This window comes from Mixophyes fleayi, chromosome 7, assembly GCF_038048845.1.
Source record: "Mixophyes fleayi isolate aMixFle1 chromosome 7, aMixFle1.hap1, whole genome shotgun sequence".
Lineage (NCBI taxonomy): Eukaryota > Metazoa > Chordata > Amphibia > Anura > Limnodynastidae > Mixophyes > Mixophyes fleayi.
This window is the reverse complement of record NC_134408.1, coordinates 2,721,926-2,746,052: the sequence shown is the minus strand read 5'-3', so window position 1 is coordinate 2,746,052 and position 24,127 is coordinate 2,721,926. Positions and strand designations below refer to the sequence as shown.

At 36.2% G+C, this 24,127-nt stretch overlaps 2 protein-coding genes across 2 annotated transcripts; one reads left to right on the top strand and one right to left on the bottom strand.

The window, feature by feature from the left end:
• Window positions 1-13,863: 13,863 nt before the first annotated feature.
• LOC142098213 (taste receptor type 2 member 40-like) lies at window positions 13,864-14,760 on the bottom strand. Its single transcript, XM_075180879.1, has one exon. It carries the CDS (start codon window positions 14,758-14,760, stop codon window positions 13,864-13,866), a length of 897 nt encoding a protein of 298 aa, XP_075036980.1.
• Window positions 14,761-21,204: 6,444 nt separating this feature from the next.
• Window positions 21,205-24,114, top strand: LOC142098206 (taste receptor type 2 member 9-like). The gene is made up of 4 exons (XM_075180851.1): window positions 21,205-21,231; window positions 22,439-22,574; window positions 22,685-22,747; window positions 23,291-24,114. Exons 1-4 carry the CDS (start codon window positions 21,205-21,207, stop codon window positions 24,112-24,114), a joined length of 1,050 nt encoding a protein of 349 aa, XP_075036952.1.
• Window positions 24,115-24,127: the final 13 nt, after the last annotated feature.

Here is a 24,127-nt window from a genome sequence, read left to right as displayed (position 1 = left end):
GTGTACTTGGGCATTTTTGCTTAATCTAAGAAGAATACTCACCTACTTCCTCACATTTCTTTTGTTTAATAGAACATTTTCTATGCCAATCTATCCTTTATCTACAGTTAAAGGAAAATAAACACTCAATTGAACATTAATATTTTCTATATAGGTTTGATTGACTGCATCATAATAAAGGTCTGAATATCGACACTTGCGGGATGATCTCCTTTAGGTACAATACCCCAATCATGATTAGTGGATTAATAAGCAGTTCCGAGATCTCTAATAAATTTCTGGCAACTGGCTAAATCTTTTATAGGATCAGGGAACTCTGAAATTATAGAGCACAGCTCTGACCTATTCTACAGACAATACATTTTAGCATTCCTAGTTGGTACTACCCCATCTCTATCACCTCATCGGGGACTGCAAAAGTATGTATTGGATATACCCCTACATGATCCACATATTCAGGTTTAATGGCAGGTACAGTAGTTTCTAAACTATGAAACTATGAGTATTTAAAACATTATTTTCATGTGGTTACACACTGGTGTTATGGGTCAGCATTATCCTTCCTCCTTTGTTGCCCCACATTGCAATACATGGGTAAGGGCTGCAACCAGAGATGATTTATCCTCCTCATTCTCATCACCCCTTTAAACAATTCTTTACTCAACAAAGGAAACAATTTTGTAATATTGTCGGCAATTTTGCTTGAGTCCGCGTAAGGTGTAGCCTGTGGCACGATCGTTGTTCTTTTCTAACAGGTTAGCATTTTTTCACACCATTCCTCGCCTTCACATTGGCATTTACTATGTTTAAGCTGCAATTTGCGTGAGCTTATTCTACTGATCTTATCACTCTTACGCAATCTTTAACATGTTTTTATCAAAATTGCCAAAAGTAGGAAATGGATGCACACATCGAGTAGTCACCTTAGACCACTTCTCACAACACACAGTTTGGTGCAATAGCACCATACTTTTTATCCATAATAAAAATAGCTGAACCTTTCAGCTTAATCCAGATCAATGTAGCAGGTGGTACTGGTACATTAACAGATTGTCTAATCCAAAACAATATGGTTCCAAAGCACATAAGGATTTATTTGCAACAAAAGTAAATTGAAAAGTGCTATATAAAGTATATATATATATTACAATTTTGAAATCAGTTGTGGCGATACAGAAAACTTTTTTTTACAATTCAAGGTAATCTTTGACTATAGTAGAAGAAACAAATGTCTTTGATCCCACTCTACTATGCAGAGATATAAGAAAACTAAAAACTTGTGACTTATTTTGCATCTGACACCAGACAAACCCCTGGATAGTGAAACACAGATTTAAAGCTCCTAAATAAGCTACATTGTATCCCTGACAAAAATTGTGTCTTTCTTTCCTGTGACATCATGATGTCAGTCTTTGGCAAGATAAGATGGAGTCTTGTCATTCATCCAAAATAACTGATTTATATCATCTTCCTATCATCACAACTTATCAATACCCCCCCCCCCCCCCTTTCTCTTTTTCTCCTTCTCAACTACTGGAGAGGAGAAAAACAAACAAAAAGGATTTCTGAATCTAAAAAAGTCCTAGAGCACAACACTAACTGTGTTGTGCTCTAGGATTTTTTTAGATACAGATTCCTAATTGTAGAGAATATAGGGTTGATCTATATCCTCAAGCTGCACACAGAATAACAAGCTAATTAGTGCGCTTTCATCTTTTCCTTGAAGAAAGAAGGATTTCTGTTGTTGATTGTGAGAACAAATCTATATATAATAGAGAGAAAATGTGAGAATCCATAATACACTTGTCAATTCATTGTCTCCTCTACATCTTTTGTTTTTACATCTTTTGTCTTTAGCCAAACTCATCCAATTTCTTGGTCAACCCAAAATTTTATTTTGCAAACGTGACGGTACTTTTGATTTTGAGGAGGGTGCACAGGGCACATTAGGAGCATTTGTGTTTACAGGTAAGCATTTTTCAGTACTTAATTTGCGTGCCATTCGTCACCTGCATGTTGTCATAGTTCTAAACATTCACTTAGTCTTAAGATGCATTTTGGGTGAAATAGCTGCATATACTTTAAATTCTTACGGACTGATTCATTAAGGAAAGTAAAGCAAAAAAAGAGTAACTTTGAACCTTAGCAAAACCATGTTGCATTGGAGGGGGAGGTAAATTTAAAATCTGAGGACAGATTTATAATTGGGGTAGAGCATGTCCTAGATTAACTTTAAATTTCAGTGTAAAAGTAAAGCTATCATGAAAAAACGTTAATATTTTCCTTATGTGCAAAATAATAGACTAATTTGCAACTCTGGCATTGCAATATGGTTTTCCCAAGGTTCACAGTTACTCATTTGTTTGCTTTACTTATTCAGAGTGAATATCTCCCATACCTCCTGCTAGCTGTGCATCTTTTGTGATAGATTGTATTGGCTGTTTTTCCTTAGTGTACTTAGCACTGCGGTTGTTCTCAACTCCCCTTTGCTGTCGCACACTAGGTGACCACCGCTTCCAATTGCTTTGATAAGCTGACTTTTGCTACATTTACTTATTACTATGCTATTTCCTATCGATACGGACACCATAAATATAGTGTGCAGCCTCTCTGCACACAATAGATAGCACACAATTCAATAACAAAATGATTACACACAACAAAAATGCTCAATTTGCAACAGTCACACAGATTGTTAGATGCCTGTTACTCGCTAGTACTTTCAACATATACTGTGTATAACAAGCAACCAATTTGTTATACTATCAGTTATAGTGCTTAGATTTATGTCAATTTGACAATAAAAGAACACAATATTCATACACAAAAAATTGCTTGAGAAAATAGATCACTTCTGAAAAAATAACTCTAAAACAATTCCTGGACTTGTTTAAGGGAAAAATATGCACAAAAACAACATACTTCTGACATAAAAAAATCTGTGACTGGCCACTGATACGAACAACATACACACCTCATACTTGCCAACTCTCCCGGAATGTCCAAGAGACTTCCAAAAGTTGGGTCGGTCTCATGGACTCCTGGGAGAGCTGGCAAATCTCCCACATCCCGCTACTTCTGTCCAAAATAACGCGATTGGTGGTGAATCGCTTGATTTTGGCCCTGACCCTGCTGCAAAATTTAATTTTCGTTGCGGGTTCAAAATGACGCATTTGGCTGCGCCCCGCCCCCTCCCACCCTCCAGACACGCCACTCTCTCGGAAAGAACATGCCCAATGTAGGCAAGTATGACATACCCATTTCTGTCGTATCACCAACTTGCAAAAACAAAATATATATTACTATTTTTATTTTTATTATGTAACACTGTATAATACTTACCAATATGCTTAGTTTTCAATAATTTTTTTAAGTAATAATAATCTTAATATATCTTTAAGATTATATTAGTACACTGCATTCATACATCTCATATACATGTCATGTATAAACTTTAATTTCCGCATATTTGTTTTTTCTTAAATTTGCTAGACCATCATAAAGATTTATGAAAATCAAAGTTATAAGTCTCACCATGCCCACTAATACATATCCACCATATCCACTTATATCTAGTAAATGTACATATATCTGTGGTTACATAAACTTGACTAAGATATCAATACTATTGATACAGAGAGATGTACTTATTCAGTATTTAATATATTTGTTTCAATCAATCCTTATCAATAGTCAAACAGAATTTAACAAAGCAAAAAACAACCATCTATAAAACGTTGTGAAGCTCCACAAGGTTACCAAAAAAAATCATCTTTTGTAAATTTTGGATACTTCATACTTTAAACAAATAATTAATTATCAACAGCATGTCTCTGTTACAATTTATATTTCCTTATATATATATATATATATATATATATATATATATATATGCTCAAGCATACATTTTTTTCCATTTATCTTCATCGTCACCTTCAAATTATCTAATGACTGTTGAGGTGGATTCTCGCCCCAAGAATCTGCTCTTCAATTTGGGATTTCCAAATATAAGTACAAAACATTGTACTGAGGGATATGACAATAGAAACAGAGAGAAGATTATCTGTATTGCAGGTTCCACATGGAAAGACACTACTCTTGTGTAAATTACGATAATTAGGAAGGTTAGGTCCAACATCACACGAAGAGTCATTGTCACAGCTGCCCGAACCAGAGCCTGGATCTGAGGAGATGAGCTGACCTGTGATACATTCTGCCTGATCTTCCAGACGTGTTGTATTAGAGACCTCACACTGAGTCCAATACAGATGAGAGTCAGGATAAAAGGCACGGTGTAACTGATCAGCAATTTAAACACACCATAGTAGATATTATCATTTATATTAACATGAAATGGTTCATCAGTAATATTTGCATTATGAAGAAATATCAGGTGTGTTGTCCAGAAAAATGGCAAATTAACCAAAGCTAAACATATTGCTGATCCTATGAGTACTTTGGTAATGGATGAGGTGAACCAGATTTTAAACCGAAGGAAGATCCGGTGGGAAACATTGATGAGTTTCACACAGTAGAAGATGGAGAGCCAGGTGGTGTTCCAAAAACTCATATTGAACACAACAAACATGACATAAAGAGCAATTAATGCATTTGTATAATTTTCTCTCTGACTCTCAAAATAAAGCAAGTAACTATAACATAACAGTGAGCACTCCAGTAGGACACTAGTGAGAGCCATAGTGAACAGGATTTGGTCACTGACACCAGGACTAGTGGTCTTTCTCCAGAGTCTGATGTACACAGTGAGGATAGATGAGTTTATGATGATCCCATGTCCCCCGATGATAACTATAATGATGTTTATCAAAATCTGCTCAGCCAGCTGCATTCTGTAAAACTGGACGACTTGTCTTATTTTCTTTGGTAAAAATAACAGCAGATCTGAACAAGTGTCAGTGGTGTAATGATTTCATATGGGCAGAGTGAGGAAAGAACATGATGATGAATGCAAATCTGTTTAGTATTAGGTTTCCCTCTGCATATTTTGTTTAATGTCATCAGTGAAACTTGAAGAGATGGGAGGAGAGGATGCTGCAACAGGGTAACAGATAAAAAAGGTAAATTATACTAATTGTACATACATAATTGTACAACCAATGAACAAGTGAAAGGTAACAACAGAGAGGACCATGAATAAATATTGATACAACGTTGTGGTGAGTTAAGGAAAAGCGCTTCTGGGTAGATATGGGGATAGGTGGTTGAGTGCAGCCACAGTACTTTACAAAAGGTTTTCTGCGCCCTTCTTAAGAAGCAAAGTAGAAAGTTGGAACTCAATAAGTAGGCGGAAGTTGGGAGGGAAGATGTGGTGGGAGTAGGGACAAAGGGGAAAATGATTGTATGCACCTTGTATGAGTACCTTGTCTACAGGTAAGAAGCACCTGCAAGAATTTGTGTCTGCTATTTCTACATTGATCACTAAGTAACAAGAGACAGCTGTGTAAGTGCTCAGAGTAATTTGTTCTACCACTGCCTGTCACTGTATTACATTATGCAGATTTTTTCGGTTTACTGCGTGAACTAAAAAAAACAGATATGGATGTTTCAAGATTTTGGAAGCATTCAGTTACTGGATGTTTAGTGAACAAAGCTAGATATTCATATCTTTCCAAGTTAACATAAGGACTGGAGATAACTCCTCTAACTGTTTAATAAATCAAGACTATTTTCATCATACAGCTTCACATATTGTTATATAGATCAAGATTCATACGAGATACCTACAATAATTTTCCCCTTTATCCTAACCTCCACCACATCTTCCCTCCCCACTTCCGCCTACTTACCAAGTTCAAATTTTTGAAATATAGATACAGTAAGGACATCTCAAGATCCTCTGAATTTCTGACTCAGTACATAGAACACAAAATATATTATTATTAATATTATTATTATCTTTGACTTATAAGGCGCCACAAAGGGTCCGCAGCGCCGTACATTACATATACAGAAAACAGAACCAAGACACAACATGATACACAAATATATACAAACACAGGTGACAGGGTAAAGCAAATCAGATTATATCTGACAGATAAAGAAAGGGATAGTAGAAATCAGCAAGAAGAAGGCCGAAGATTAATAAAACAGGGAAAGCAGGGCTAGGGAAGCAGCCAAGAGGTACAGAGGGTGAAGGAACTGTAGACAGAGCACACAAGGAAAGAGGGCCCTGCTCATGAGAGCTAACAACCTAGAGGGAGGGGAGACACATAAATGGGGGTAGTAACTAGGCGAGAGAGCCAGGACAAAAAAGTTAGGATATTAAATCCTATTAAAGAGGGAACATGGTATCTCTCTACGTTTTCACGTAGGATAGTCAGGCTCAAGTGAACAATATTAGTAAACACATTTTAAAGGTAGTTACAAAGTGTGCCTTCTCCCTCATTATACTAACAACATGAATAATTGTTCTGGGTGGAGGTACAATGGGAATATCCATTGGAAGACCAATGTTTCTGTCAAGAAACAAATAATATTATGTTAAAAGTTATCTAGTTGTACATTCACTTCTGACTTATGTTAGGTTTGTGCAGACTGATTAAACAATGCAGTCATATTAGCATAGGTACAAATAATGCAGATTCAAATATAGTTTTTCGAGTTCATGCAAATGATATATTATTAGTTCTCATCAGAACGATATATTAGTTCTTAGACTTCTGCTGGGTAGTTTATTAAATAGACACAAATATAGAAATGGTTAGTATTAGAAGCTTGATACAGGGAATTGTTACACTTCAGTAAGGGAGTTCACATCTGTTACATAGTATCACAATTTTATTTAGAGGGGAGAAAACTACTCAGTTGACAATTTTCTTGACCAAAAATTGGCTATTTTTATTTTTTGCAGGGAGACACACTATTATTTTTAACTGACTTTTAGTTTTCACTTATTTTGTGTAATATTTTCAATAGTCTTATTCAACAGGCATACATTGTAACTCCTGTCTAGTTCCATGCAATATGTAGCAGGATAGCACCAGGGTCATGGGTGGTGATACCAGAAGAACCTATCTACATGATGTATGAAAACAAAAGAGAGTTACACAGAGAGATAGAACTGATGTTGAACATTGTACGTTAGAGGTAAATGAACAGCTATAAATATTGTTCACCGTACTCAAAATGTGCAAAATTAATGAAAATATCATAATAATTTGAAAGGAAAGGAAAATTATCTAATGTATAGAACCATATTTGCTTAAAGTTAAAAATATATTTATTATATATAAAAAGGGCAGTATTGCATCCCACTCTACAGTGAATACCAGTCATAGGTGCAGGACTAGCACTTCTGGGTCATAAAAACTCCATCCCCCTCCTAGAGGCTGAAAAATCTTCTCACTTCCAGTATAAAGGAGATGTCACTAATACAGATTCATATTGAATCATAGCAAATCAAAGTGAATTATTTTGTAAATCACTTTATAGTTGCCCTATAAATACAGGTCTGTTCTTAAATCTCTGGTATGGTGCAGAAGACAGTGATTACAAACTTAATTTACTGTTGATTTTGATAAATCGTTAATGCTATGTAAAACTCATACATAGTGATCAATGATTAAGCCTGTATTAATACAGCAATATATTATACTTAGCATGTAAGTGACATATAATGGGTGCAGTTACTTTCAGCAGAGTGAGTTTAACCAAGCTGAATAGACAGCAATTATAATAAATAGCCGACCACATGTGTACGTGGCACAGATGTTGTTTGTGGTCTGGAGCTACAAGTTTCCTTATATTATGAAGATACCCACCCTGAAATATCTATTAAAAACTCTATTGGGAGAATAGGAGTATTTGAAATTATATGATGAAATATTATGATTGTGTATTTATGCTGAATTTATTATTTTATTGAGAAGTTATGTGTTATTATGCTTGTTACACCCTTAGGATGGCCGCATTGGTGTTCTGTAGAAGGTTAAATAATACTGAAAAGAACAGCTTTAGACTTTACTGTACACCTGCACATGGTCTAGCACTGTCTCGGGGGAAATAAATTCTGCATTAATGGGTGTCCTTGTGTTGTCCAGTCACTACCTTGATAAATAAAGTTCAATGCTAGAACAAAAGCAATCATTCAAGAATGTATTATCGTAACATTAAACAGAATGGTGAAGGGAAAGGTGGAGATGCAACAGTAGTGAATGTGTAAAGTAATAACACACAATTATAATATATTTTAAGTCAAATAATTGTGTCAAGGCTGCTATAAAAATACATAAGGCTAAAACCAGGAAAAACATAATATTTTATATTTTGTATTTTCTTAGCTGTCTGATGGGGTATGGAATAAATTACTGTTTTTATTAAAAAAGGGGAAATTGTTCCTGCTTAAATGAATTAACCAGACCCACAGGCATTAATATGTAAAAGTGTACATGTCATCATCATCATCACCATTCATTTATATAGCGCCACCGATTCCTCAGTGCTGTACATAGACATGTCACATCAAAGTCCAACTTTGTCCCACTTTAGTTTCATATCCTTTTACCTAAACACAATTTTTTTTACTATCATTTATTGCTTAAATTAATGGTGAGTGCAAAGGACGACAGGGGGTAGATGTATCAAGCTGAGAGCTTCCGGCAGGTTTGCCTAATCATTTTGTAGAAGGTAATAAATCATCATCACCATTTATTTATATAGCGCCACTAATTCCACAGAGCTGTACAGAAAACTCACTCACATCAGTCCCTGCCGCATTGGAGCTTACAGTCTAAATTCCCTAACACATATACAGACACAGACAAACAGAAGGAGAAACTAGGGTCAATTTGATAGCAGCCATTTAACCTACCAGTATGGTTTTGAAGTGTGGGAGGAAAGCGGAGCAACCGAAGGAAACCCACGCAAACACGGGGAGAACTTACAAACTCCACACAGATAAGGCCATGGTCAGGAATCAAACTAGATAAATGATCACTAGAATCTGATTGGTTGCTATTGGCAACATATCTAAGCTTGATAAATTTATCCCTTGGATTGATATGTGGTGATTGTGTATGTTTTGAACTGTTTATTACATTGCTTGATATGCACCTGAAAATAAGTAAAAGTCATAATATTGCCATTTATAATATAAGGCAAGACCTGGAGAACACCAGCTCTGAGATTATTTAATAATAAAGCTTCTGTGTGGAGTGGACTTCCACTAAATATGTACCCTCTCCAGTCCTTTATCTTCTTACAATAATCTCCCTTCACATAAGCAAATGAGTATGTAGACAATAACCAGAGGAACAACTGGTGAACAAAGATGACCAGTATTAGGCAAAGGTAAATTAAGTGCCAAAAATACAAGAATGATATCAATGCATTGTGTGTAATGTATTCAAAGTTATCATCCAAACAAGGTTATCCATTCAGGAGAGAACTGGTGATCACCATGAAGTGCGGGATAAAAAGCACAATGGACATCACCAGCATGGTTATCACTAATCATATTATTCAGGAGCAACAGTAATGCAAACAGTTAATTGGGTGAATCTTATTTTAGAGCAGTGCACCCTATTGAAGGCCCTATTTTAGTGACATCTAGCTTGAAACTTGTTGATTAGCATGAACATCAGATATAAGACATTTCTTATATATCATTGCTCTTCCTGTAGAAAAAAAATCCCATAGAAATGAATAGGACTGCTCCCAAGAAGCTCCAGTCATGACATAAGCTACTGTCCGGTGAGCCCACCAACTTAATACTGATTGATAAGAGACTGCTTCTAAATGACTTCACGTCTTTGCCCATTTGTTTGCCCCCACACTTAGATTCAATTAAGCCAAAAATAGACTACAGAAAACCATCTCACTCAAGCGCTAGAACTTATTAATACAAATGAAAATAAAATTGCATACTGTATTATGCAGAAACACTTGTCAGATGCCGTCCCCACATGCCCGTTAGGTGCCAGGGATGACGGCCTTGCACTACTGCACAATCACATTCTGTTGACTAGCAACGGAATGCTTCTTTTTTCTCTCTGGGCCCGGCATCAGCTATTTCCTGACCGCTGATCCCACTGCCAACAATCAGGGTCTAGCACACACTATTTAAGGAAGGCTCTGGCACCATTAGGATACCAGAGTATCAAGGTTCACTTACGCTCTAGCACTCCTGCCTGTTTCCCTGCATTCTGTCTGCCCTGCTGACTACTGCCCTGGCTTTACCTGACCCTGCTTCTGGATTCCCTTTTGGTTTGTGTAGATTCCTTGGTTTGATCCCATTCTGTGCCTCCTAGCTTAGTAGTGTCAACTCCAGCAAGCAGACTTCAGTTCAAGCAGATCTGTGACAATACTATGATATTTAGATACAAATAGATTGAATAATAATATGAATTTACTAATAATTACTGTATTTAATATGTATTGCATGTTAATGGACACTATCATATTATATACTATATATGAGTGGATAAGGTCAAACCAACATGTAATAAGGGGCTATGTACAGGAAGTTAACTGGCCAATTAGGTACACTCAAAATCCAGATTCACCTTAATGTATTCAGAGTCCCATAGGTCTATTTTTGCAGTGTTCTATTCAATCATCAAACCTATATCACATAAGTCTGTCTCTAGATAAAATCATAGATATTAAATAGAGCTCAGAGATTCAGAGAAAATAGACTTATTTACCCATCGGTGGCCACCAATTTCAGAGCATGTAGTTTATTTTAGCAAATAAGACATTGGCCCCACTGTAAAAAAAGAAGCCCAGTGCTAAAAGCAGTGGAGGTCTTTCCACAAATTGCGGGCTGTGGGTTCTTTGGTAAAAAAAAGTGTTAATTAAAAAAATTATGCCAGGACATGCTGGTGCCTCTAGTAGCAGAACAAATTCCTGGCTCAGGAAACAGTGCCACCTAGTGATAGAATAATGACAGAATAATGTGAATTTATTTGGGAGAGAGTTTTTAATCACATCTTAAGTCAATAACTTTTTCCAACTTAATTTACTTTCAATTCAATAGTCATGCTTCTTATAAAGGAACATTTAATACAATTTTTTTAGCTGAAACAGGTGACATTATTCTCTAACTTACAATTAATATTTACAGACCTTTGATGACTGAGTGAGAAAAAAAAACATTTAATGTGATGTTGGGATGAACAGAGAGCTGTAATACCTCTTTTAGTCAACAGGTGGTAATGCAGACATGTATTTCTTATTCAGTGTACACTGTGGACCGCCGTACCAAATCGGTGGCCATTGAGGTAAATGCCATCGGGAGAGCACTAATTGACTTATGAACATTCTACTAAATGTGAGTGTGATTTTAAACAAATATATTAAATGATTTTTATCTCAGTTTCATTTGCATGTATCTATATGAGATTGGGAGAAGGGGAATCAAGCAAAAAGGAGTCAGAGCTTAATCTTCAGGCTATTGCTGGACATTGTTTTAAAATGTGCAATATTGAGACTAAAGTAAAAGGACTGTGTGTTTTTCATATGAAATATATTCAGTAAGGTTGGGCATTAGGCTATCATAGATTGCCATTACAGTTATTTTGCTGGTTTCAGGAATACCATGACTTATGTAATGAGTTATCTTTATTGAAAGCATTTCAGAGTACCAAACATTGCAGTTGACATCTCTGTTTGCAACACTTAGATTTCTTTGGAATTTTGAGTTATATCTACGAAACATGTTACTCAAATATTGGAGTACAAAAAAACATATCTAGATACATTTAGACAAAAAAAATGTAAACAACAAATATGCCATTCCCCATTTTCCCAAGACTTTCCTTTTGCGGCCTTTGCCTTATTTTGGAATATTTATATAATAATTTAGAGGAAGTAAGACAACCCTAAGGGTTTGTGGCAGCATCCAAAATTCCTCCCCACTCTTATGCCAGAGGGAGCGCTATTCCAGCACCAAGAAAAACTTTATATGATTGTTCATTCTTACTGTATGAACAAATAGTAGAATCTATATGTAAGTGGCTAATTATACATATTGAGCCTGATTCATTAACAGGGGCAGGATGGGTTGGAGGACAAGGAGGGGGGGCAGTCCCATAGTGTGCTACCTGGGCTAGTCACTTGGTTATCTGCATTTTTTTCCTTTTAAAATGATCCTAATAGGCTGCTGAGTCTAGTCTTGTTCCCCAGGCTTAAATATGCCAGCCCTCCCCTGTTCATCAAGGCACGCATACTGGGCGCAAGCTGTGTTTTTTTAAAAATTTCATGAATCGACTCTGTGTACTCCCGAATTCAACAAGGAATGAATCTGAAGATATATGCGCTTATGGTTACGGGTGTATAGATAAATATACTCAAAGGAGCACACGTGAAAAAAGCTATTCAATTAATGTCTGAGATCACTAGTAATCAGGACTTAGACTAGTCCTCTAGCTGGAGCAAGAGATACGGCAGAAAAACAAGTACCTTTGAGATGCCCAAACCTTGAATTGGACATGGCTGTGTGCGCTCGAGTTTGGCACACCTATATTGTACATTGACTATGGCCAAACATTCCTCGATGCGCGGATCCCTCCCTGAAATCGCAGGCTGAAGTAAGTGTCCTTTCTTTCAAAGATGAATCGCACTTTGCTGCATTCTTTGGCGCTTAACCCGGTTCTGGGCATGCGCAGACTCATTTTGCGTACGATACACATAAAATCGACATTTACATTCCTTAATGAATCAGGCCTAATGTGTGTACTGTATGTTTCTAAGTTCCACATCTATGGTATGTCTGATAATATACAGTTATACGTACATGAAACACAGTGTTAATTTAGAGTGAAAAGGAATTGTATTTCTTGTGGAAACTGCCTTTGAAAGTGGTTAATAAATGAGATTAGCTATTACATTTCTGTGACAATAACATGTTTTTTTACACACACTGTACACTTTATGTGTGACATATTATTATTAATCACCTCTTGGTTTATGTTGGTTAATTAATTTTGCCCCTGTGGAAAATATATAACAATTTGTTGCCCATAACGGCAGATGACTGACTGTATTTCAACAAAACTGATTTATTTGATTTACCATTTTCAAAACCCACTGAATTGTATTAGTTATTTGCCTGTTATTCTTAAAATATATTATTGTTATTATTATTATTATTATTATTATTATTATTATTATCCTTTATTTGTTAGGCGCAACAAGCTTTCTGCAGCGCCGTACACCATACAAACAGTACACTATATGGGGTGAAACAGTACAAAACAATAAACAAAAAAAATACCAGTACTTCAGAAACTCCAGGCTGGTTAATGCAATAAACACGGAGCAGAAGAACAGGTAGGGAGACAGGAGGGAAGAGGGCCCTGCTCATGTGAGCTTACATCCTAAGGGAGGGAAAACAGAACAGGCACAAGGGGAGCCAGATGAGGCAAGGGAGAGAGCGAGTGGAGGAGATGAAGGGGTTATGCGGATGGATCTATTTCTTTGACATCCAACAGGATTGGAAAAGTTATGTTTCATTATTATCATTAATATTAATATAATTGTAATATATTAACTATAGTAATGGTTCCGGCGACTTGTACAAATCGTAGTATGATACATTTACCCCTGGGTGTTATACTTAGGTGTAAAATGAGTTAGAAAGTTCAACCGTGCGATGTCATAACTGTGTTGTTTCTGCAGTGATGGCAAACTTTAAATGTAATTTAGAGTTGGGAGTGGGATGTGTCATACGTTATCTCTTATTACCAGGTTATCTCTAATTACCAGTGTAAAAGTAAAGCTGCCCAGTACATAGGTGCTATATGCAGAAGCAGACATTGATTTTCAAGCAAGCAAAAAAGATTGTATGTGCACTCCTTACATAGCAAAAGAGAGAGAGATAATAGGTAAAATTTAATATTTTTCTCAAGAGGAGATATTTTGACCAAAAAATTTACTGTATAATTTGGGATTTCCTACAACTAAAGTGACAGCTTGGGCAGAGGGATATGACATCATAAATGTCCAGAGAACTGCTTCCCACAAGTTGCTAAGTTTGAATGATGACAAGAAGATTGAAATGACAGCCGAATACATGATTGAGTTAAGCAATACTTGTAGAATCATTGTCCTGGCTGCTCGAACGTGGACCTTAAGCTGAGGAGATGAGTTAAACTGAGACATGTTCTGCTTCATCCTCCAGACATGTCCCAAGAGAGACTTCACACTAAGCCCAATACAGATGAGAGCCACAAAACATGGAAGACAGCAGCCAAACACTATATTAAAGACAGTGTAGTAAATGTTTATATCAACAAAATAAATATTTCTAGATGCATCAGTCACATTTTGACGAAATTCTAATTTGATTGTCCAAATAAATGGCAGATTGATGAAGAATGATCCCACCAATGTCATTATGAGTACTTGTAGAACAGAAGAGGACAATCTCTTTTTCAGGAAAAGGAAGAAATTATGGGAACAGTTGACCAGTTTCAAGCAATAGTGAACTGAAAGCCAAGCAGTGTGCCAAAAGTTGCCATAAATTAGAAAGAATTCAACGAAAAAAAAATATACATAACTTTTGTTGACATTTAGCAGGTGAGTCCATAAAAATTGTATCCAAACATTGATAGCCATGACACATTGGAGGACGACATTTGTAAGAGCCATGGAGAGAAAGATTTTGTCACAGACTATAAAGTGTTGTTTCTTTCTCCATTCTCTGAAATATACTGTAATTATTGAAGAATTTAGAGTAATTCCTGAAACACACATGATAACTGCAATCGCAATCAAGTAAATTTCTATAGTTGTCGACATCCCTGATGTATTTTTTCTCTGTAGATGTGAAGCTAAAATGCGACACTGCACACATCAGCTTTCAGGAGCATATAGTGATTACACAAGGTTGAGGACAGTGTATATATATATACAGTATATGAGCAATGCATGCAAATACCTACAAGGATATGTATTACAGAGAACATGGTACAGTGAGATGTGTTTGTTACTGAGTGGAAATGTTTCATTATTTATCTATCTTGTATATATATATATATATTAAATGTTAAAGTCATTTTATCGCTTACCAAATAAACATTGTCCAATGCGATTATTGTGGCACCAAAGCACAAAGATATTTAATTGCAATATATAGCAGGATCTACAGCAAGCCATTATTACGCATTAAAGATGTTACAATAAAGCAGGAAAAGTATAAAAACACCAAAAACATTACATCACGTCTAAATCTTCATCCAGGCCCAGGATAAGGTAATCATGTCTACTGTGTAGTCAGGCAAAAATAGCCAGAAATATAGGCCAGTGTGCTTATATGCAGCTTCAGTAGAGAAAAAACTACTGATGATGTAACTATGTACACAAGCAAAATGTCTAGGGTCTTCATTGGCTCAGGGTTAAATGATGTTCCAATTGACTGCTGATCATAGGCTAATTCAAAGGGTTCTATGGGAAGGTGTGATCACCTTTCCCCAACAGCTGAAAACTTGTGCTTCTCAAGGAAACTGACCCAAACCAGTTCTAAACAAACTAAAAACATATTGTAATTTTGATCATTCAATCTTTTGTCTTCCATAATTATTGATCGCAGGAAGTGATCGCAAAGTCGGAAGTAGCAGATTAGAGATGGTAATGTGCAGATAAAAATGACACTAAACATGATACATTTCCTTTATCCTGAGCCTTAGATACTTTTAATATATTACCATTTATGTATAAACAATCTAATATATTTTACCTATAAATAAATGTGGATTGGAACCTTAATAAATGTGCATTATTTACAAGTGTAAGTGCGAATGTAAATATGTGTGTTAGGAATCCTTGCGATTGCGTCATAACACGTGAAGTATTTATCGCAATCGAGCGGTAAAACAATATTAATCAATTTGGTTTACTTCATTCAATTATTTGACTTCCACAATATATATATATATATATATATATATATATATATATATATATATATATATATATTATAAGAGCACAGACGTGCCCTTATATTAAGGTTGCTTATAATGAACAACATTCCGCCATGTTGAATCTGCAAGTCAAATAGAGTTGTATATAGGGTGTACTCAGACTGGCTTCACTTAAGAGTACAAATATGGCTGACCCCTCTCGCTAAATAAATTTCTTCTGTGAGCAGGAGAAATTAGCCTCACTTTGTTGCCACAGGGGAGCTGGATGGTGTTTTGGGGCTGAGGGGGTCACACTATACTAGTATTAGCCCTGGCAACGCTCTCATTTTACAGTTTAATCTCTCAGAGCGGTGCCAGAGACAGCTGTAACAGAGCCCGTTTTAATCTACCCACCCCTCAGTGACGTCAGTTCATTTATTCACTGCTCTGAGTTGGGAGCATGAGATTTAAAAGTGCTCTGCTCTGTTTGGGACATGACAACATGTACAGTGTATATAAAGGGCCTTACAAGCACTCTCTGTGAAGGATATACAAATATTTGGGGCGTCTGATCCACATTACACAATAATCATATCTGTATAATGCGCTGACAGGTGGTATATGGCGATGAGATCACCCCACACTTTTTTACTGTAGATCAGCTTGTGCGGCAGTGAACTTTCTAGTACTGTTCTATTAAATGTCCTACTGACTGCTCCCATCCCAGTCACTGTTTCAGCTGTCAGAAACTGAACATGAAGCAATTTTTATGTAAAACAGTCTCCCCTTCCTTATTTATTTATTTAAAGCCGCAGTGTCTTTTATACTCATCACGTCCAAACTATGCTCATTTTGAAAAGTAGAGGGATGACCAATTGGCAAAATATTTGCAGGAATGATAAGAGAGAGCACAGACAGCAGTAACATTGTGCGCTCTGATCGAGATCCATTTTACTTTTCAGAAATTCAAAATAATGTGTCCTGCATATAAGTTCCAACATCTGCTGCAAGAAAATCTCATGACCACAAACAGATGCTGTACACAGACCAAGCATTCTGCCGTACTGTTGTATGGGTGATCAGATATCAGAACAATACAGACACATCATCATCATCATCATCATTTATTTATATAGCGCCAACATATTCCGTAGCGCTTACAATTGGGGACAAACATAGTAAACTAATAACAAACTGGGTAAAACAGACAAAGAGGTGAGAATGCCCTGCTCGCAAGCTTACAAGCTAAATCTGACGGATCTGTTGTGAGAGTACAAATGATAGAAAATGTTAACTGGTATCTATCCTATAAACCTTATCCTTAAATCCCAGCAGCAGTCAATCCTACATATATTATCATAATGACTTACCCATTATATAGGAAAGTACATTTCAAAGACTAAGGTCAGAAAGATCCAGTGACATTTGCTTGGAGATTGATTAAGGAGCACAAATCCGAAACGATTTTTCAAGCCCCACTAATCCTATGATAGGTGAGTGTGCGATCATTCACTTGCTCTGCCTGTCTCTTAGGCAGCTCGCCCCTTGTTACAGCTCTTGGCGAATCAGGATGCAGGGGGAGTGACAGTTGAGGGTCGGGCTGTGTGAGAGCTCTCAGCAACTCATTGAGGGGAAGTTTAGAGCTAGGAACAAAAGGAAGGTGAGAATCACTGAAGAGGCTGCACTGAGGAGGGGGCAGCGAGACTGTGGAAAGTAATGAGGTTTCTACACCAGTTTGAGAAAAGCTACAATTGTTATCACTAGATTGTTACCTCTAGATTGTTAACACTAGATTGTTACCACTAAATTGTTACCACTAAATTTTTACCACTAGATTGTTACCACTACAATGTTACCATCAAATTGTCACCACTAGATTGTTACAACTAGATTGTTACCATTAGATTGTTACCACTAGATTGCCATCTCATACATTCACAATTAGCACTTGGTCTTTCAGTCTGTGCCTGAGATCAAATGATTTTTTACAGTTTTGACAATAATTGAAACAGCAGTCTCACTCCATGATAGTGCTGAATCTGCAGCTAACCACAGGATGTGATGACATACCATGTCTGTATTGTGTGAGTGACAGTAATCTCACTCCATGATAGTGCTGAATCTGCAGCTAACCACAGGATGTGATGACATACCATGTCTGTATTGTGTAACTGACAGCAATCTCACTACATGATAGTGCTGAATCTGCAGCTAACCACAGGATGTGATGACATACCATGTCTGTATTGTGTGAGTGACAGCAATCTCACTCCATGATAGTGCTGAATCTGCAGCTAACCGCAGGATGTGATGACATACCATGTCTGTATTGTGTGAGTGACAGCAATCTGACTCTATGATAGTGCTGAATCTGCAGCTAACCACAGGATGTGATGACATACCATGTCTGTATTGTGTGAGTGACAGCAATCTCACTACATGATAGTGCTGAATCTGCAGCTAACCACAGGATGTGATGACATACCATGTCTGTATTGCGCAAGGAACACGTCCATTAAGGTTTCTGCCTTAATCGTCGGAATTTCATTGCTATTTGGAGTTTGAGTGGAAGAGTTTCAATAGTTTTCTTACATTTTAGATGATGTGTAAGGAACCTTAATCAGACATGTTAAACTGTAAGGTTTTTTGTCTATGGAATATATATATATATATATATATATATATATATATATATATATATATATGTATATCTGTATATTGTATACACTTTCATTTATGCATAATTTGTTGTTTCTTAAATTTGCTAGACCATCATAAATAATTATGGAAATGAAAATTATTAGTCTCACCATGCCCAATAATACATATCCCCTGATATCTAGTAAGTGTACATATATCTGTGGTTACATAAACGCATCTATAATTTCAATCCTATTGATATAGAGAGATGTCCAAATTCAGTATATGATATATTTGTATCATTTAATCCTTATTAATTTTCAATCAAAGAATTATAGAATTATACCAAAGCAAATAACAGCCATCAATAAAAACTTTCATGTATTCCTCCACAAGGTAACCAAATAAAAATAAAAATATCAGTATTTGCAAATTTTACAAACTTCATATTTTGAACTAATAATTATTTGTATTTCTGTTACAAAGTATATTTCCTTGCTGCATTTCTATATCTAACTTTTCACTCATGCATATAGGTAACTATTTGTTTATTTCTTGATAATAAATAATCTAGCGAAAATCTTAATATATAATTGTCCAATAATATTTTTTACTTTGAAGATACATTTACATAATATGGTTCTAAAAAATAATAGTATAATATATATATATATATATATATATATATATATATATATATATGTATCACATGTTGTGCAGTTTAGGAGGGCAAATGGCTGACAATTCCCTATTGAAGGCCATGAAGACCAACGCTGAGAGACAGAGATAATCATGGCTTTCCTCATTGTGCTGAACATTGTGAGGACAGCAACAGAATGTCATTTTGTAAAGAATTTATGTATTTAATGGTAATTACATTTTGCTGGCCTATGTGAACCATCATGTAGTGGATTTCACTATATGGCTTTGAGAGAGGATATAATTGTAACCATATCTATACTGTAGTAATTGTAACCAAAACATATATTGTATTTTCTTCCATAATACCTATTACTTTCAATATGTAGCCACTATTTCTGTTTTCCTGGCCCTCCATCGATAGTTATTACAGTGGCAGACAGTGTTTGAGACTAGATTAGAGCAGGTAGCACTAGACGCTCAGTATCGCTTGATGTGTGTAGGGAACTGTTGGACAGGACAGTGCACAGTAGTATTGGGCCAATGTGGGATGACTGTTCCTTAGATGACTGAGGGAAGATGATTACCTTGAAGACACTTTGTAACATCTTTCTTCTCCACGGATTTTCCAGAAAGCCAAAATATACTAAGTTATTGTGTAGATTAAATAAATGGTAGCACTAAATCAGGAACAGGGTGTGTAGTGAGAAATAAATTAAGGGACTGTATTGAAATAGGATTCTAATATTAGCACTCCAAAGACAAAGACAATGTACATTAGTGTGTGTGACTATATATATATATATATATATATATATATATGCTCAAATATACATTTTTTTCCATTTGTCTTCATCATTACCTTCAAGTTATCTAATGACATTAGAGGTGGATTCTCGCTCCAAGAGTCTGCTCTTCAATTTGGGATTTCCAAATATTAGTACAAAACATTGTACTGATGGATATGACATTAGAAACAGACAGAAGGACATCCCTATTGTAGGTTCCAGATGGAAAGACACTACAGTCGTGTAAATAATGATAATTAGGAAGGTTAGATCCAACATCACACGCAGAGTCATTGTCACAGCTGCCCGAACCAGAGCCTGGATCTGAGGAGATGAGCTGACCTGTGATACATTCTGCCTGATCTTCCAGACGTGTTGCAGGAGAGACCTCACACTGAGTATAATACAGATTAAAGTCAGGATAAAAGGCACAGTGTAACTGATCAACAATTTAAACACACCATAGTAGACATTCTCAATTAGTTTAATATTTAATGGTTTATCAGTAATATTTGTATTATGAAGAGATATCAGGTGTGCTGTCCAAAAAAATGGCAAATTAACCAAAGCTGAACATATTGCTGATCCTATGAGTAGTTTGGTAATGGATGAGGAGAACCACATTTTCAACCGAAGGAAGATCCAGTGGGAAACATTGACGAGTTTCACGCAGTAGAAGATGGAGAGCCAGGCGGTGTTCCAAAAACTCATATTGAACACAACAAACACGACATAAAGAGCAATGAATACATTTGTATAATTTTCTCTTAGTGTTTGAAAATAAAGCAAGTAGCTATTACATAACATTAAGCAATCCAGAAGGACACTAGTGAGAGCCATTGTGAAAAGGATTTGGTCACAGACACCAGGACTAGGTATCTTTCTCCAGAGTCTGATGTACACAGTGATGATAGCTGAGTTTATGATGATTCCATGTGCCCAGATGATAACTATAATGATGGTTATCACAATCTGCTCAGCCAGCTGCATTCTGTAAAACTGGACGACTTGTCTTGTTTCCTTTGGTAATAATAACAGCAGATCTGAACAAGCGTCAGTGGTGTAATGATTTCATACTGAGCAGAGTGAGGAAGGAACATATGAGAGATGCAAATCTTTTCTCCCAGCATATTTTGGTTAATGTCATAAGTGAAACTTGAAGAGATGGGAGGAGAGGATTCTGCAACAGGGTAACAGATGGAAAGGTAAATTATGCTAATTGTACATACATAATTGTACAACCAATGAACCGGTGAAAGGTAACAACAGAGAGGACCATGACTAAATATAGAAACAACTTTGTGGTGAGTTAAAGAAAACCGCTCCTGGGTAAATATGCGGATAGATGGTTGAGTGCAACCAAAGTACCTTACAGAAGTAGGGGGAAGTATGGAGGGAAGATGTGGTGGGGGACTTCCACCAGCGAAGTCAGATTTACAGCAATTTAAATGTTTATTTTAGAATTTCTTACTAATTGGAACTTTTATTTGTGGACAAGGTAGATTAAATGAATAGCGCTGGGCATGAAAACACTGGGTATTATACTTAGGTTTAAATTGAGCTAGAAAGTTTAACCGTGCCATGTCATAACTGTGTTGTTTCTGCAGTGATGGCAAAGTTCAAATGGGATTTAGAGTTGGGTGTTGGATGTGTCATAGGTTATCTCTCATTACCAGGTTATCTCTAATTACCAGTGTAAGAATAAAGCTGCTCAGTACTTGGGTGCTATATGCAAAAGCAGACATTCATTTACAAGCAAGCACAAAAGATTGTATGTGCACTCCTTACATAGCAAAAGAGAGAGAGAGAGATAATAGGTAGAAATTAATATTTTTCTCAAGAGGAGATATTTTGACCAAAAAATTTACTGTATAATTTGGGATTTCCTACAACTAAAGTTACAGCTTGGGCAGAGGGATATGACATCATAAATGTCCAGAGAACTGCTTCCCACAAGTTGCTAAGTTTGAATGATGACAAGAAGATTGAAATGACAGCCGAATACATGATTGAGTTAAGCAATACTTGTAGAATCATTGTCCCGGCTGCTCGAACGGGGACCTTAAGCTGAGGAGATGAGCTAAACTGAGACATGTTCTGCTTCATCCTCCAGACATGTCCCAAGAGAGACTTCACACTAAGCCCAATACAGATGAGAGCCACAATAACTGGAAGACCGCAGCCAAACACCATGTTAAAGACAGTGTAGTGAATGCTTAAATCAACAAAATAAATATTGCTAGATGCATCAGTCACATTTTGAAGACATTCTAATTTCATTGTCCAAATAAATGGCAGATTAATGAAGAATGATCCCACCAATGTCATTATGAGCAATTGTAGAATAGAAGAGGACAATCTCTTTTTCAGGAAAAGGAAGAAATTATGGGAAGAGTTGACCAGTTTTAAGCACTAGTGAACTGAAAGCCAAGCTGTGTGCCAAAAGTTGCCGTAAATTAGAAAGAATTGAACAACAGAAAAATATACATAACTTTTGTTGACATTTATCAGGTGAGTCCAGAAACAATACAGCCAAACATTGATAGCTATGACACATTGGAGGACGACATTTATAAGAGCCATGAAGAGAAAGATTTGATCACAGACTATGAAGTGTTGTTTCTTTCTCCAGTCTCTGCAATATACTGTAATTACTGAAGAATTTAGAGTAATTCCTGAAACACACATGATAACTGCAATCAAAATCAAGCAAATATCTATAGTTGTCGACATCCCTGATGTATTTTTTCTCTGTAGATGTGAAGTTAAAACGCGACACTGGACACATCAGCATTCAGAAGCATATAATGATTACACAAGGTTGGGGACAGTGTATATACATACAGTATATGAGCAAGGCATGCAAATATCTACAAGGATATGTATTACAGAGAACATGGGACAGGGAAATGTGCTTGTTATTGATCGGAATTGTTTAATTAATTATCTATCGATCAATCTATCTATCTATCTATCTATCTATCTATCTATCTATCTATACATGACAATGAGCATTTCATTAGGAATACAAGAATAACACATTTCCATAGACATGTGCATTGGAGGAGATTGAAAGGGGAACCTACCACAATTGTTTTCTGTCACAAAGAACATTTCCATGTTCCCTTTAATACATATGCTTGTATAATTTGCATACATTTCTCACATGTATACACTGTCCTCAACCTTATATTTTCATTATGTGCTTCTGTGAATGCTGATGTGCCCAGTGTAGCATTTTAACTTCACACTGAGAGAGAACAAATACATAAGGGATGTTGACAGCTACAAATATATACATGATTTTTATCTCGGTCATTATGTTCATTTCAGCAATAATTCTAAATTCTTCAATAATTACAGTATATTTCAGAGACTGGAGTAAGAAACAACGTTTCAGTGTCTGTGATCAAATCTTCCTCTCCATGGCTCTTACAAACATCATCATTCAATGTGTCATGTTCATCGATGCTTTAACATATTACATCTGGATTGACCTGCTATCGTTCAAGAATGGATATGTATATATATATATTGCTGAATTCTTTCTACTTTATGGCACTTTTTGGCACACAGCTTGGCTTTCAGTTCACTATTGCCTGAAACTGGTCAACTGTTCACATAATTTCTTCCTTTTCCTGAAAAAGAGATTGTCCTCTTCTATTCTACAATTACTCATAATGACATTGGTGGGATCATTCCTCATTAATCTACCATTTATTTGGACAACGCATTTAGAATTTCTTCAAAATGTGACTGAAAATCTATCTAGTAAAATTTATATTGATGAGATAAACAGCGTGTTCACTCTATTTAACATGGTGATTGGATGTTGTCTTCCATTTATTGTCGCTCTCATCTGTATTGGGCTTAGTGTGAAGTCTCTCTTGGGACATGTCTGGAGGATGAAGCAGAACATGTCTCAGTTTAACTCATCTCCTCAGCTTAAGGTCCACGTTCGAGCAGCCAGGACAATGATTCTACAGATGTTACTTAACTCAATAATGTATTTTGCAGTAATTGCATTATGTCTGTCATCATTTAAACCAAATTACTTTTTGGAAGCATTTTGGGAACCAATTCTCTGGACAATTGTCTGGTCGTATCCCTCTGCTCAAACTGCCACTTTAATCTTGGGAAATCCTAAAATATACAATAGATTATTTGGCCATGATGTCTGCTCTTGAGGAAAATCTATCT

What these genes read in the sequence shown, in the direction of transcription:
- LOC142098213 (XM_075180879.1), bottom strand. Translation starts at nt 14,760, where the DNA reads ATGTCGACAACTATAGAAATTTACTTGATTGCGATTGCAGTTATCATG.
- LOC142098206 (XM_075180851.1), top strand. Translation starts at nt 21,205, where the DNA reads ATGACTAAATATAGAAACAACTTTGTG. An exon ending in TCCAGTCTCTGCAATATACT is followed by an intron (nt 22,575 to 22,684) that starts GTAATTACTGAA and finishes TTTTCTCTGTAG; the next exon opens with ATGTGAAGTTAAAACGCGAC. An exon ending in GCATATAATGATTACACAAG is followed by an intron (nt 22,748 to 23,290) that starts GTTGGGGACAGT and finishes CAATAATTACAG; the next exon opens with TATATTTCAGAGACTGGAGT.